The 14,789-nt window shown below is 41.0% G+C and overlaps 1 protein-coding gene across 2 annotated transcripts in view; it reads right to left on the bottom strand.

The window, feature by feature from the left end:
* The window catches only part of NUGGC (nuclear GTPase, germinal center associated), a 42,782-nt gene extending 28,205 nt beyond the window's left edge, over positions 1-14,577 (bottom strand). For both annotated transcript variants that reach the window (XM_090289039.1, XM_090289040.1), the window contains exons 1-6: positions 14,461-14,577; positions 7,583-7,667; positions 4,196-4,300; positions 3,380-3,488; positions 2,350-2,572; positions 1,652-1,882 (exon numbers count right to left, since the gene is read on the bottom strand). In XM_090289039.1, coding sequence (XP_090145165.1) covers positions 1,652-1,882; positions 2,350-2,572; positions 3,380-3,488; positions 4,196-4,300; positions 7,583-7,625 — 711 coding nt within the window. In that variant the 5' untranslated portion in view covers positions 7,626-7,667; positions 14,461-14,577. The remainder of the gene's footprint in view (positions 1-1,651; positions 1,883-2,349; positions 2,573-3,379; positions 3,489-4,195; positions 4,301-7,582; positions 7,668-14,460) is intronic.
* Positions 14,578-14,789: the final 212 nt, after the last annotated feature.

The following is a 14,789-nucleotide window of genomic DNA, read 5'->3' as shown; positions in this document are numbered from 1 at the left end:
AGGTAGACACAACAAGGGCTACATAAAAGAAAGAGCATGGGTTTGAAAAGTCTCTTTCTAGAAGAAGAGAGTTCAACTCAATGAACTGCCTCAGAGCAAACCATTCTGGGAGGCAAGCTCAGAGTCCCTCATGCCAGTCTGGAGTCCCTGACCCAAACTCTAAATCTCTGCTCTCTCACTCATTGAGCTGGTCCTTCTGTTCCCCTTGTTTCAATGGGCAAATTTGCAACACTGGGAAGAAGTATTTCTAAATACAGAGTAATTAAGAAATAAATATTATATTGATACCTTGGTGTGAGTTGTGTATTCAGATAAAGAAACCAGTTTTATAATCATTGTGTTTCTTTGGATAGGCTCATTCTATGTTTTAGATATTAAGAACATCATTATTTTTAATAGTAACATTCATTTAAATATAAGGAATGGCTACTGTATTTGTTTTTGATTTCCTAGATAAACAGAAGCTAAGTGCCTTGAAAAGTTTCATTCAATAGACTCTTAAGTGTGCCTTTAAATTTTTTTAAATTTAAATTTTTTGAAAGAATTGAATATATTAAATTTGAACTATAATATAAGAAGTCTAAGGAAATTTGATTGATGATGTTAAGTAGCATTAACTATTTAAGGAGGATTCACCATGTTAAACTTAAGAGATAATTGAACACTAAATTTTAGAACAAGTGTAATTATTATTATTTTATTTTAAAAGTCAGATTTCTAAATAGAATAACAGTATTTTAAAGATGAACTTTAAGATGCAAGGAAAACTAAGTTTTTAAATGTACATTTATAAATTGGATATTTGTTCCACCAGTATTTTGGTTTCACTTAAAATTGAATTTTAATTTAATAAAGTTAATATTGATTATACATATAATATAATATGTTAATTATATATCTAATATCCATTCTGTCCTTCACCCATGCTAAAAGAATCCTGATTGTTTATCTGTGGAGGTATTGGATTGCAATTGGTCTTAGCCAATCATGAAAAGTCTGCTTCTTGCTTTCTCTATGAAATAGTCTCCCTTTCAGCTAGTAACGACCATGGGAATCAGCTCTGAACAAGGAAATCTACACAGAAATTTGTTGGGGGTGTTTCTGAGAAAGCCTTTACTTTCCAGTGAAAGGGGAGATGTGTTCGGTGACACCTTTATCCATTGCTTCCTCCCTTGAAGCTAGCTCTACAGTCTAGAACTTCAGTAGCAATCTCATGGCTATGATACAGCAAGTACAACGGAGGCCAAAGGAAGCAGAGTTACTCATCTTAACGTTGCTGAGCCACTAAACCAATTCACAAAGCCAAATGCTTCCAGACTTCTTCTGTGAGAAAATAAATAAGTCCCTATGTGTGTAAGCCATTATAAGTTTGGTTTGTGTTTTTTAATCATTTGCTGCCAAAAGCATCCTTAATTATTCCTCAAGTAAGCGCAGATAGTGCTTCCTGTACACAAAATCTCCCTCATTAAAACACTAAAAATTCCCACTTGACATCTGTAAATAATGAAAAATAATTTGGTCATGAATACTTCTAATTTTGGAATCAACTTACTTCCAATATAAAATGCTACACTTTGAGCAAATCCTCTAAATGGCTTCAATTGTCATACTTCAGACTCAAGATAAACAAAAAAAAATATCTTGACGTTACCTCTTCTGCCCTGAGGGTGATGACTCTGGAGGTGGGAATCTTTCCTTTGGGCTTTGCCCTTAGTAGCTCCTCATAGTTTTTCCTTCCTGCCCCATCTCCATAAAGCATCTGCAGCTTCCAGGTGGCTTCCTCCACTGCGTCATCCCTGTCCCACTCATCTGCCTCTTCACTGCCCAGCTCCTCTGTCCTGTGCAGGAGTTTGGTCAGGTTCTTCAACTCCTCCTTCCACTCCTGCCAAGGCAGAATAGGGCCAAGCCCCCTCATGACACAGATCCAGAAAATACTGACAGAGGCAGAGGGCCATTGTCCCATGGGGGGGGGGGGGGGCAGGGGTGCCGCATACCCAGGAAATCTAAGACCATCTAACCCAGCAAGGGATTGTCTTACCCAATCCCCTTGTTTCATTGATGAGGAAACAGGGGCTCAAGGAGGTAAATGGCCTTTCCCCAAAGTCCTGTCATGAACTGTGACAGGACCCAGGCTAGAACCCCCATCTCACTGTACTGAACTTTCACATTTCATACTATGTTCTTTCCCTTCCACAAAGGCATGAGCTATATTTACAAGAAATATAATGTTAATTTCTAAGAGAGAGGGAGAAGGAAGGAAAAAAAAAAAAGGAAACAAGGGAAGAAGAGAGAAAAACTGGAAGGGAAGGAGAAAGGCAGGAAGGCAGGAAGGCAGGGAGAGACACTTACCTGATCAGAGAGAAGGTGGATTTTGGCCTCATACTGCTCGCAGCAGCCCGAGCTCACTTGTACAGTACAGGATGTACATATACTTTCTCCAGACACTGGCAGAAACATTGCTTGCTGGATGATGGCATTGATCAGGGAGCTCTTCCCAGCCCCAGTGCTTCCAAATAATCCAATGTAGATTGGGTCCAGAGATGGTTTTTCAATGAAAGCAAGAAGCCTGTTTCTGGATCAATTTTTAAATGCACATATCCACGGTCATCAAAACATCGTGGGAAGAACATCAGACCATAAAGGAACTGAGTTCTAATCTTGAGCAAGTTACAACATCTGAGTCTCTACTCTCTATTTAGTCAAAGAGGAATATTAATCCCTGTTTACTGCACAGAGTTGTCATAGGGATCGAGTAAGATTATACAAAAATACTTGGTAATTCTACTAAAAAATAATGATAATTCTATGCAAACTCTAGATGTGAAGCATCCTTTTTTTGTGTGTTTATGAAAATTACATAGTCTTGACCCTAGAAAGAAGATCTATACAGAGGTAAAGAATTATTAGGAGCATCACCAAGTCTTACTGAGCAGGAAATACAGCCTTGACAGCACTCAAGACCCTCAGATCAGCTCAGCACAGCAGTCGAGGGCACAGGCTGTCACACAGCTTGGCTTGGATTCCAGGACCTTCAACTGACTTACCAACAGTGTGACTTTGGTCAACGTCTTGGCCTCTCTGAGCCTCAATTTCAGTAAAATGGGATGATAATATTGTAATAGCTTCTGCTTTATAGGGGCATTGGGAAAGTTAAATGATATGTGATATATGTAAAGTATCTATCAGATTACCTAGCAACAGTGACAGCTCAGCTCGAACTATCAATAATATAAACAATGGCCTGGAACTATAGAAATTTGTGGCTTTCTTGCTTAAGTTTCTAATTGAAAATTTCCTTTTGTTGTTGGAGAAAAGCACCTACAATCACCTAAGGAAAGACTTCATAGTAAGATTTGATGGTAGTTACTGTCAGACTCACATGAGATATTTGACTCCGTTCGGAATGCTGTCATCCAGAAAGACAGACTGAATAAGTTTCTGATAAGTGTTGCTCAATACCCTTCTGGTCCGTGACTCCAATTTTTCATCTGAAATCAATAGAGATGTATTAATTGGGATGTACCTGGCTGGGGTCAAGTACTAGATCTCCCCAGAAGAGTCTGCTCAATATTACAGAAAGAGAGAGAGAAAATGAGAAAATGAAGTGGAAGAAAAACCAATCAAATAAGATGGCAAGTTATCTGACACTAGAGATAAGTGTTCATGGGAGATAGCGACCATTGATTCTAACAGCCTCTCAAGGAGCCAGCCTGCTGGGAAACTCCGTGTAACAGAAGTCAGCATAGGCTTTGCCTTGGGCTTTAGTCCTTCTAGAGTCTTCTCTCCTGAGGTCATAACAGAAAAAAAGAATGTCGCCTGAAACTAATATAACATTGTATAACAACTACACTTAAAAAAAAAAAAAAAGAGGAAAAGGAAAATAAAAAGCAAGGGCATCATATAAATGTCCATAAAGCACCAAATCAACCATTTTGAGTCTTTGTTTTTAATGAGGAAGAGGTTATTTTGAGAATAACTCACTACTCCAGAGACTCCTAGAGGTTGATCAATTGTCAAATTATATCTCTGCAGAGACTATGAGGCCTTCTCTTCTGGGTCTGGATCATTTGAAGATGTTTTACTCTGCTCCTGGATTTAACCTTCTCTTCCTTGAGCATTTGAACACATTTGGAAAAGAACAGAGCCACCTTTAAAAAAAAAAACCACAACAATGTAACACTCTCATAACACTCACATTCCTTAAGTGCACTTTGTTCTGCGGAGGGAAATGCTCGGAACCGCTGGTCTCTGTCTGATCTCCTCCTTTTTTTCATCGGTTCTTTAAGTAAGTCGTCATCAACTAGAGAAAAACAGAGGTTATATAAAAGCACAGGTCTTGGGCCGTAGTATGTTTGCCTGATCTCAGTCAGTACACAAACGCCGAGAGTCTCGCAGGCCCCCTGCCAGCTCTGCAGGCCTGTAGGCTCATTTCAGAAGCAGGCACTGTCGGGCCATTCCAGTCTGGTTCCTGCATCCCAGGCTGACTTTGCATCAAGTTCCAGAATGCAGGGTCCCACATATCTCCTCAGAAGAGATGTGGAAATGAAATGAAAAGTTCCTGTTTGGAAATATTGAGAAGCCAAAATGGCTCGAAATTCTTCACCAAGTGCCAACAGAGACAAACCCAAGACAGGGGCTAAGTGTGGAAGTGAAGAAAGGCCCCCAGGAGGTCTTTTCAAACTGGGAAAGAAGTTGACCGGCAGCAGAATGCAGAGGGTAGAATGGGCCACACGACCAGGACAGATGGCTCCTCCTTGAGCCTCAGCTTCTTCATCCGCAAAATGAGAGGGCTGACAAAAAGTACGCGTAATATAAGTTTTGGAGGGTGCTCTACTACTGGGGGCCCTTCCGAGATTAAATTTAGGGAATTCTTCCCCTCTCCTCACTGAAAGTTATTAACAGCTGCTTCCTTTCATAGACAAGAATAAAAATTACCAAGAAGCAGCTCTTCGTAGTTCTGTGATTTTTTTCTCACTTTAGTGGTTTCCCTTGGTTATGAAGCAAATGGCAGGTAGGGTCCGCACTCTTTGGGAAAAGGTATAAGCAAAATATCATGTTTTGGATTGGTTTTAGCAAACATCCCCCAGCAGTTAGAAAGGGGAGGTAGGCAGGTCTGGTCCTAACCCACTACTTCTGGGGCTGGCTTGAGCCTTAGGAAATGGCTGTGAGGTGAACAGGAAGAAGAGTTGATTGCCCAAGAGTCATTACACTCTTAAGGGCATGAAGCTCCAAGACTGAGTGTGACCTTGGAGACCATCTGTCCTGAAGAACCACAGAGAAGGCGCTTCACGTGGGGACCTGGGACTGCAACCCAAGCACAAGGCCCAGCCTCCACCGCCAGGCTTCAGACACAAGTCTCGCAGGTAGCTCAGGCACCCCTCCGCCTCTGTTCAGCCTTAGGTCTTTCCACACAAATTCTGCCTGTCCTGGAGCCAGCTCTTGCCCCATAGAGGGTTGCAGTGCAGAGGGGTGGTGTTTGCCAAAGCCTGAATCCCTGCCACCTCATGCTTGTGCAGGGGCAGAGAGCTGAAAGAGCTTTTACTTCAGACCCTTCTGTCTCAGACATTCTAACTTCATGATTGAGCTCAACTCAAAGAAGTCATCCTGATGCAACTGAAGGGCTGCATTAGAACTAAATCCCAAGTGGCTACTGGTTCACTGTCTGGAGCTGGAAAGGAAGAGGCAAAGAAGTAAGAATATGCCATCTCGGCCCGTGGACTAGCTGTAGTGTGGATCTACAATCTGTCTGCGAAAAGAAAGGAAATGGATGTCGGGCCTTGATCTTGACTTTGTAACTCAGGAACTCTTTTGTGTAAACAATGTTGGCATGGTATCTTAGCCACGTGTACAAAACTAGGGACAGGTCCATATCTGCAGACTCTATTTTAACTTTATAGGACTGCCAATTAATCTGATAAAACAGTGAGAGCTTATTTCTCAACTAAAACAAAAGTTAAGAAGTCAAATAAAACAAAAGGGTTTTAAACTTTTTCTTAAATTTCTAAAATAAAAAACCACCTGGAAAGGAGAAAGTATTCCATCTTGGATCTATACCATTTAAGGGAAGTATTTTTATATTAAATTGTAACTGAAATGAAATGGCCTGAACTGGCAAATCTCTTACTATTCCCTGTAATTGTCGAGGACTCCCTGGCCTGTTCCAGCATTTCACACTCATCAAAGAGAGGGCAGTGGGGCTGGGTGGGGGCAGTGTGAAGAAAACCTTAGTCTGCTGCTGCTGTTACTTCTTACTGCCACAAGGTGTCACTTTTGAAAACTGATCCTAAATAGCTGACTCCGGGATATACCGATTGATTGTGGACGCAGACCATTGCCAGGGACTGCCATGGATCTTCCAAGCAAAACAACTTCATTCCCTCAGTGCCAAGTTCACCCAAGAGTGTCCCCAAGTTGCATTTCCTTTGGTTTGCATGCCCAGCCATTCGTCAGATGCTATCCACTACCCAACTGAACCAGAAACGCAGCTTCCCTTGCTCCAAAGCTGCTTCAATCCTCAAAACACAAAGGATGTGATACCTGCCCTTTTCTGTACATAGGGTATATTGTCCTCATCTTCTTATGGAAGGCCCCCTCCTTGGCTCCAGGGACCCGGCACCCAGACTTGTAGGGAGGGGACCACCCCGCCTCACTCCAACAGAGGCGGATTTAACGGCAGGCGCACCAGGTGTGCGCCCTAGGCCCCGACTTCTGAAGGGCCTCGCAAAATCCCAACTTTACACTTTTTTCTAATGACACTGAATTTGGTTTCATATGTGCAATTTTAATTACAATTTGCATCTTTACGTACAACTTTTACATATGTTCAACTATTAGTTCAAAACATTGTGATTATTATTATGCTATTATTAATTGTATTATACATATATTATATTCAAATTTTATTGGAAATAAAACATTAATAGTACATAATATTTATTTATTTAAAAATACGGTTAACATGTATTTTTATTTTCCCTGCCTCTGTCTTTTTTTTAAGGGGCCCAATATTTTCTTCTGCGCCCAGGGCCTCAGCTGACCTTAATCTGCCTCTGCACTCCAATGTGATTCACCCTACATCTCCCCTTCTAAGCACCTGAAATGATTCTTGACCCTTTTATAGTGCAGGGAGGCCTGCCCTGGCTTATATGGCTTAGTGGGTTAGCATTGGCCTGTGAACCAAGGGGAGGGGGTCCACCGGTTTGATTCCCAGTTGGGGTACATGCAATATCCTTCTCATCGATGTTTCTCTCCCTCTTTTTTTCCCACCATTCCTCTCTCTCTCTCTCTCTCTCTCTCTAAAAAAATTAATAAAATCTTAAAAAGATAAAAAATAAAAGGGAGAGAGGCCCAAATTTACTTGCTGGTCAGACAGCCCACTGCATTATGAACAGGCTAATATAGTTGTTGTTGGTGAAATAATTTATCTTCATTCACTATTAAAATGTATCATAAGAAAGCAACTTCTGAATAAAGGGCAATGAACGATGACTTTAGTTAAACACAGTCTCAAACCATTTTCCCTTGATCATATAAGTGTAAATAGTTCTATTTACTTCACCAGGGGATATTGTAGGGATATTACCTGGATGTGGCTCCTGACCCGCAAAATCCTCCATTTCTGCCATTTACTGTTATGTAAACGCTTTTATCCACCTGGGAGAACCAGCCTAAAAATACAGACAAAGTAGGGGGTGGGTGGGGTGGGAACAGCAGAAATTATAAATGCAAAGAGCAAACAACTAAAATAACATGTAAATCTGCTATGTTTTGCTTCCCCAACTAGATCCCAAGGCCCAAAGGGCAATGACTGTTCTAACTTATCTTTGAATTTCTCACAACACCTTGTACACTACATATTAATCTAAATATAACAAAAAGTAATGCTTGACCATTGGTTTTCAGTACTAGTTGTAGCCATAGTACTTTAAACAGATACGACCTTTCTATTCATCTTTAAGTCAACTCATTCCGAAATGAGAGTAATCTCTTTCTCTAGTGACCAGAACCATGAAAGTGAAGTTATGTAGCTTTGCTGCTTTGGTGACATCAGTGCCCCAATCAGGTAAGCCCTGGACACTTATGCCAGTGAAATTTAGTCCCGGCAGGTCTGAGCAAGAATCTGAGAGATGGATGGAACTTTGGGTGTCCCTAGAGTTTCCCTGGAGTTGCTTTGGGGGCTACAGAGTGCAGAAGGAGAGGTGTAGTAACTAGATTCTCTGGATCTTCCTCAACACCCCACCCCCACTTCAACCAGGAAGACACCCCTACTGGGTGTGGTGTGCAGCACTATAGCATGGTGCATCTGCAGCAGGGAGAGAAGGAGAGGAACGTCCGAAAGGAGAAGTATCAGATCCAACCTGTCTCCAGTCCACCAGCAGACACGGTTTCGGCCTGGAGGAGGAACAAGACCGATAGAAGAGGCCCGGAACAGAGGGCACTGCACAGACTGGGTGGGGATGTGCTATCCTGGACCTTCTTTGTCTTCATACATAGAGGAGAATTTGGGGAACAAAGTGGGGAGCACTGAAAGTGCTTACTCTCCTGTATCTGATGTTGCTATTTGGATCACTCAGCCATGTAATTCAAAGCAGAGTCACTGGCCCTTCTGAAATATGCAAAATCCCACCTGATCTGTCAACCATCATTAGACCCATAGGCCATTCGTTAAGGAGACTGGGCCTCATTTATATATTAACTCCAAATGAAAATCACAATCATCTGTTGAAACAGCCTGTCGTTGTTAGTTTGGCTGGTGGATATTAACTAACCAAATGGCTTCTGTCCTTGGTGGGTGTTGTTAATGTGATGTGAACCCTTATTATATGCAAGGTCCTGAGCCTTAGGTCCTTATCTCTCCATTCCTTATCTTGCACTGCCCACTCAGACCACCCCGAATTCCTCACAGTTCTCCAAGGCAGGCTATCCTATTGAACTTCCATGCATTTTAGCACATGCTGTTCCTGCTGTGGGTGGAGGGAAACCCTTCCCCTCTTCTTCTTGGTGAATTCCTTCTCTTTCTTCAAGATCATGTTCCAGCATTTCTCCTGTGAAACTGGGTCCTGATTCCCAGTCATTCCCCTATTGTGTCACCACTGCTCCGAGCACACCTCTGTTGTAATGCCTACTAATGCTTCATTTTTGTCTTTCCCTCCTCCCTGAGCCATGAGCTGTCAAGGGCACGGCTGCATTTGCTCTACTGTTGCCTTTCCATCTTGGAATGCAGCGACTGACAATAACTGCTGACTATTGAATGAATGAAATAATGGGAGGCTTTGGATGAGCATCTACACCAAAGGATGTTTAAAAACCAAATTCATTTTTGATATGATCAGAATCCTGATTTAAAGAGTAAAACAAAATAGGAACGAACAGACAGGGCTGCAAATACAGCAACACTAATAGCGTGGACTGCTCCATAGGAACTGGAAATGTTTAACTTGGGGAAAGGAAGACACAGGCAATGACAAAAGATGTGGAAAGGATTCATAGACGTGACCTTAAAGTTGCATAAAAAAGAGGTATGATGCATGTTTTCTATGGTCCCAAGAGGGGGATCACTAGATCCACCAGGTGGAAGGTACAAAAAAAGCACGTTTTGTCTTAACATTCTCTAGTAGTAAGAGTTGTCCAACATGGAATGATCCTCCTTAAAAAGTAACAAATTTCCTTCTACTGGAGAAATGTGAACTTATACTGGCATGAGCACCTAATAATGGCATTATACTAGATGAATTTTAAGGCTACTCCAAATCCAAGATTCTATGTTCTTACTTGAAATGTTCACCAGTAAGGGTAGTAGTGGAAACACCCTATGAAGACACTCAAATTCATGAGAGATACAAGCAAGTCCTGGTTTGAAATGCTGAGTTGGAAATACTAAACCACATAAAAACCTAGGTGAGTTGGGAGAAAAAAGGGTAAATGAGGTATAATGTGCACAAAAATATAGTAATGCCTATCAATAACTTCTGATACAGAACTAAGAATTACCTCTAGGAAAGAGATCTGTTGTTTTCTGAAGAGAGGAGCTCAATGAGCCACAGTCATGTGAAATGTTAGGATCATACCACAGTGGACACAGAAAACAAAACAAAATGTATGGTCCCACAGGGGAAAAATCCACTGATGACTTGTACTCTGATAATGAAATTCCAGGAAGAGATAGAGGAGTCAGACGAGGCCCAAAAGAATGAACAATTGGCATTACCACCGTTCAAACACCGAGATTAAGGAAGGTCCTTCAATCTGAGAGAGAAGTAGATTTTGATGGAAGCACATATGTTCACCGAATTTGGGAATGTGGGCAGTGGTTTTGACTGCCTTCAGAATCGAAGGAACATCATTTCATCTGACTTTATTTACCAAGTCAACAGCGTGCAAGGGCCAGCAAGGGCTGTTCGCATGTGAGTTAGCTGAGGTTGGGCTGGGTTTAGCTGCATGCGGTGGAGACACCAAACTGCGAGCCTCCCACTGTCACAGCCTCTGTGGTACCATGCATGAGCCATGTGTGACCCCTAACTGAAACGTGCAGAAACTGGAAATTATTGGAGTTGTGGCTACAGTGAATTGGGCTTTAAATTCTTTCTGCCAATGTTCAAAAACTAGCAGGAATGGGACCATTTGATTGGCAAACGAAGACACTGGAAAATGGAAAGGGACCATTTACAGAAAGCCTGAGGAGGGAAAATAAAATGAAGTTAAGTGCTAAGCCCTTAAAAAGAATAACCTGTGAACAACTATATCAATTAATAGGAGGGAAATAATATGGCATAGACACTGAGTACACAAGTCATTGGGTTGAATGACACAATGGGAAGGGCATGAAGCTGAAAATCAGTGTAGAAGATTCCGGCTCTGGCTTTGCCACCAGTCACAGGAGCTGTAAGACTTCAGGCCAATCATTTAATCACTCTAGGCTTTAGTTTTCCCATCTATTAATGAAAGAGGAAACTACTCCTTAACGTGTGAATGCTCTCTGCCAAAAAGATTAAAGTTCTTGTTTTAAAATGACACCTATTGTTGAAACCAAGACTGTACCAATAATTAGGGCTCTTGTGTAAGCAAAAATAGCACCACTGAGATGACCAAATTTAGGCTTGTTTTGCTTTTAGGAGTAAATAACTCACAGGCACATAGTCCTTCTTCAAATCATACTGGAGTTCACTTTCCCCCCAAAGAGAGGCAGTTAACAATGGTGAAATTTTGTGAAAAAGTTGGTTTCTGTGGAGAAGCAATTGAAAACAACCCAATGTACTGCTCATACAGGCACGGTTTTCATTTGTGGTTTATTTCACTTGTATTTCAACTATGTGGTTAGCACTTAAGTTTTGCTGTTAGTAGTTATTTAAATGCATTTGCACTCAGCCTAAGAATAGCCTTTTAAATGAGACTGTCTGTATATTTAGCTAGAGATGGGAAGGTTGCACAGAACCTGTTTCCTGTTAAATAATTATGACTTTTGACAGTTACTCTTGCTTCTCCCACTCTCTCTTTTGTTTGTGTTTGCTTATTGTCATTTTTCTTAAAATAATGTAACAGAGGTAACACATGTGCAATAAGTTATTCCTACACTAGAACAGAGAACAGCTTCATATAGTGCAATTAAATAAAGAACACTTTGGAGCCCCTTCTTTTATAAATAGGGATGCCGAGGCCCCGAGAGGGGACAGAACGTGTCCGAGGCCACATAGTGACTCCAAGTTCAGTGCTCCCTTCATTCCATTGAGCAGCCTCCAATAGGTACTATTTAAACAAGCCTTCCGGAGCTTGAGTAGGACAATGGAGGGAACAGTGCTCACAGATGAGGGGCTCCTTCAGACGTATGACAAAAATTGAAGGCTGTTGAATAGGAGGGAGTGTAGCAACTTGATATAATTGTACTCAGACTCAAACTGAAGCTACTGCCTGAAAATTCTTCAGACCCCTCAGAAGTAAAACAAACCAGAGTATGATGTGTGTGTCTGTGTGTGTGAGAGAGAGAGATAGACAGAGACAGAGAAAGGAGCAGTTCGGGAGGGAGAGAGATTGAGAGAGAAAAAGAGAGGAGGAGAAGGAGGAGGGAGGGAGGAGAGGGGGAGGGAGACACTGAGCGTTACACTGTCACTGCATTTGTTCTGCGTTTGATGCAGAACTAAATGTGTTCACGAAGAATTACCAGCACCCTTTAGTCAGGATCTCACCTTTTTGCCTCTCATCCTTAACTCCTCCCAATAGTACTCTTGCTTTACTTTCATTTCTACCCCAACCCCCACCCCAAGGCAGCACTAAAAGGAAAAAAATCAAAATGCGTAAATTAGCTAAATTCTTCAAGGGGCATTTTGATCACCTTTGGTTTATTCCCTACTTTTAATAAATGTGAGAAGTGCTAGGTATATAGTAAGCACTGAATAAATATTTGTTGAATGAATGATATGTATCTTTTAAATATGTCTTAGATGATAAGATTGATGATGGCAGAAATTATATTCATTAATTCATTCAACAAATATTTGTTGAGTGTCTACTGTGTACCAGGCACTGTCCTAGATGCTGGAAATACATCAGGGACCAAAATGGGCAAGTTGTGTGGACACACAAGACTTATATTCCAGGAAATGGGGCAGTGAAAATTATTCATAATTTGGAGTCAGAATGCCTGGATTGGGGGATCCTGCTCCAGCATTTCAGTGTAACACTGAACAAATCATCTAACCTCTCTGAGCCTCAGTTTATCCTCAAGTAGAATGAGAATGTAAAAATACCTACATCCAGAGTTCATTGTGATATTAAACATAATATTTCACACAAAGTTGCTCTATAAACACTTAAGCATCTGTACTTTATTTTTAGAACATTCAGTGAAGACAATTAAACTAAAAATCAGAACTAGTATTTACCTGGATCAAGTCTATTTCATGTGGGGGAACAGATGCCACCTAACTGATAAACTGACTCTCATTCTTGTCCTCAGTGACCAATCACCTTGAGTATTCTATCCCATCCTCCTTCAAGAGTCTTCAGCAAAGTCTCATCCCCTCCCACAGAAAAGTAACTTAAGAATGAAATGAGGAAAAGGAGGTGATTCTTAATAAAATGATGAAATCTTGATGAAATTGATTTCCTTTTTTTAAGGTTTAAGTAGCTTTGGTGTTGGCAACATTTCCTAACAACCTTATAGGACATTGCATTGCTTTTCCAAACTACGTATGTCCTAAAGGAGCAAATTAAACACACAAGCTTAGAAGCAAAAGTGAAACAAGGGCCTTCAACCCCACCTCACCCCCGACCCCCCGCAATGAAAAGAGTTCTATTTTCTATATTGACATGTCAGCTTAACTGTGCCACATTCACAGCACAGCCACCAGAGGCAGGGACATTAGAGGAGGCATCAGAGTGACATGATTTTCTACAGCCTTCTTCCCCAGATGAATAGGTAAGTAAAATAAGCAGATATTTTCATAACGTACTGTATCAGAATTTGAATCCTCTCATATTGCTCCCCCAAGCCTGCCAAAGTTAGTGAAGCACAGGATAACATTAACACTACCCCCAAGACGCCTGCAACCTATGTTTTCTTTGGAGAGGAATGATGAGTGACTTTGCCTAAAATCATCTTATTAAGTAAAATTCAAACTAAACCTTGATCCTCTAGATTTCAAGTTCATTGGCCTTTACACAACCTTAAATTTACTTAAGCAAACAAGAAAGTAGAATTCACTTTCCCTCAAGAAAGAATTTATTTTATGAAAATCAAGAAAAGAAGAAACAAATCTTCCATAAAAAAAAAAAGAAAACTCCATGGGCTTTGCAGGAGCAACTTCCTTCTGAAGGAGACAGGATAGAAACGAGGGGAAAAGAGGAACTTTACAATGGACAAACCTGACAGACACTTGCCTCAGCTAGGTGAGCAAGGTCAACACCAACAGTCATAAGTCATGTTCATAGTATGTACCTTTGATGTGATGTGATGAGCACGACACTTTAATTCTACCTCCCCTGAACCCCAAACTCTAGTGTAACCATGGGGAAATAAACAGACAGATCTCAAGAGAGGTGAATCCTACAGGATATCTGACGTGTACGCCTCAAAACCTGGCCAGCATTATTCAAAACTGTCAAGGTTATTAAAAAAAAGGAAGTCTGAGAAACAGTCACAGCCTAGAGGAGCCTAAAGAGACATGACAACTAAATGTAATGTGATATCCTGGATGGGATTCTAGAACATTAAAAGGACATTCAATAAAAACTGTGAAAATCTGAAGAAAGTATAGCCTTTAGTTAATAATAATGTTATAAATATTGTTTCATTAATTGGAACACATATGCATAACAAATACTAATGTAAGATAAGAGAGGAAATTGGGTGTGGGTTATATGGGAGCTCTCTGTACTACTGTCTCAACTTTTCTGTAAATCTAAAGTATACCTTTTAAAACATCAACCATAAGCTACAGCATAAATTGCATAAAAGGAACAACTTACCAGCTGTCACTGTTTCTGCTTGGGCTCCAGGAATGCACGGTGGAGTTGGTGGCAGCTTCCCTGCCGTAGTACAGACAGGTGGAACCAGGTGGGGTATGTGGCCCTTTGTGGCCACAGTCACAAAGTTCACGTTTACCCAAGCGGAAGTGAAACTGATTTGCCATCAGAGTGCTATTTACAAATAACCTCCTTCCTCAGAAATTGAAACGTACTATTTCCCCCTTTCACTTAAATTAAATAATACATGAATTGGGGGCCTTACAGTCTTCTTTCCCCTGTTCCTACAAACAGGCAGATATTAGTTATTTTTCCTTTTTAAAAAGGTTGCA

The sequence above is a fragment of the Furipterus horrens genome, unplaced genomic scaffold, assembly GCF_987537825.1.
Source record: "Furipterus horrens unplaced genomic scaffold, mFurHor1.1.pri manual_scaffold_10, whole genome shotgun sequence".
Classification (NCBI taxonomy): Eukaryota; Metazoa; Chordata; class Mammalia; order Chiroptera; family Furipteridae; genus Furipterus; species Furipterus horrens.
This window is presented reverse-complemented; position numbering and strand designations above follow the sequence as displayed.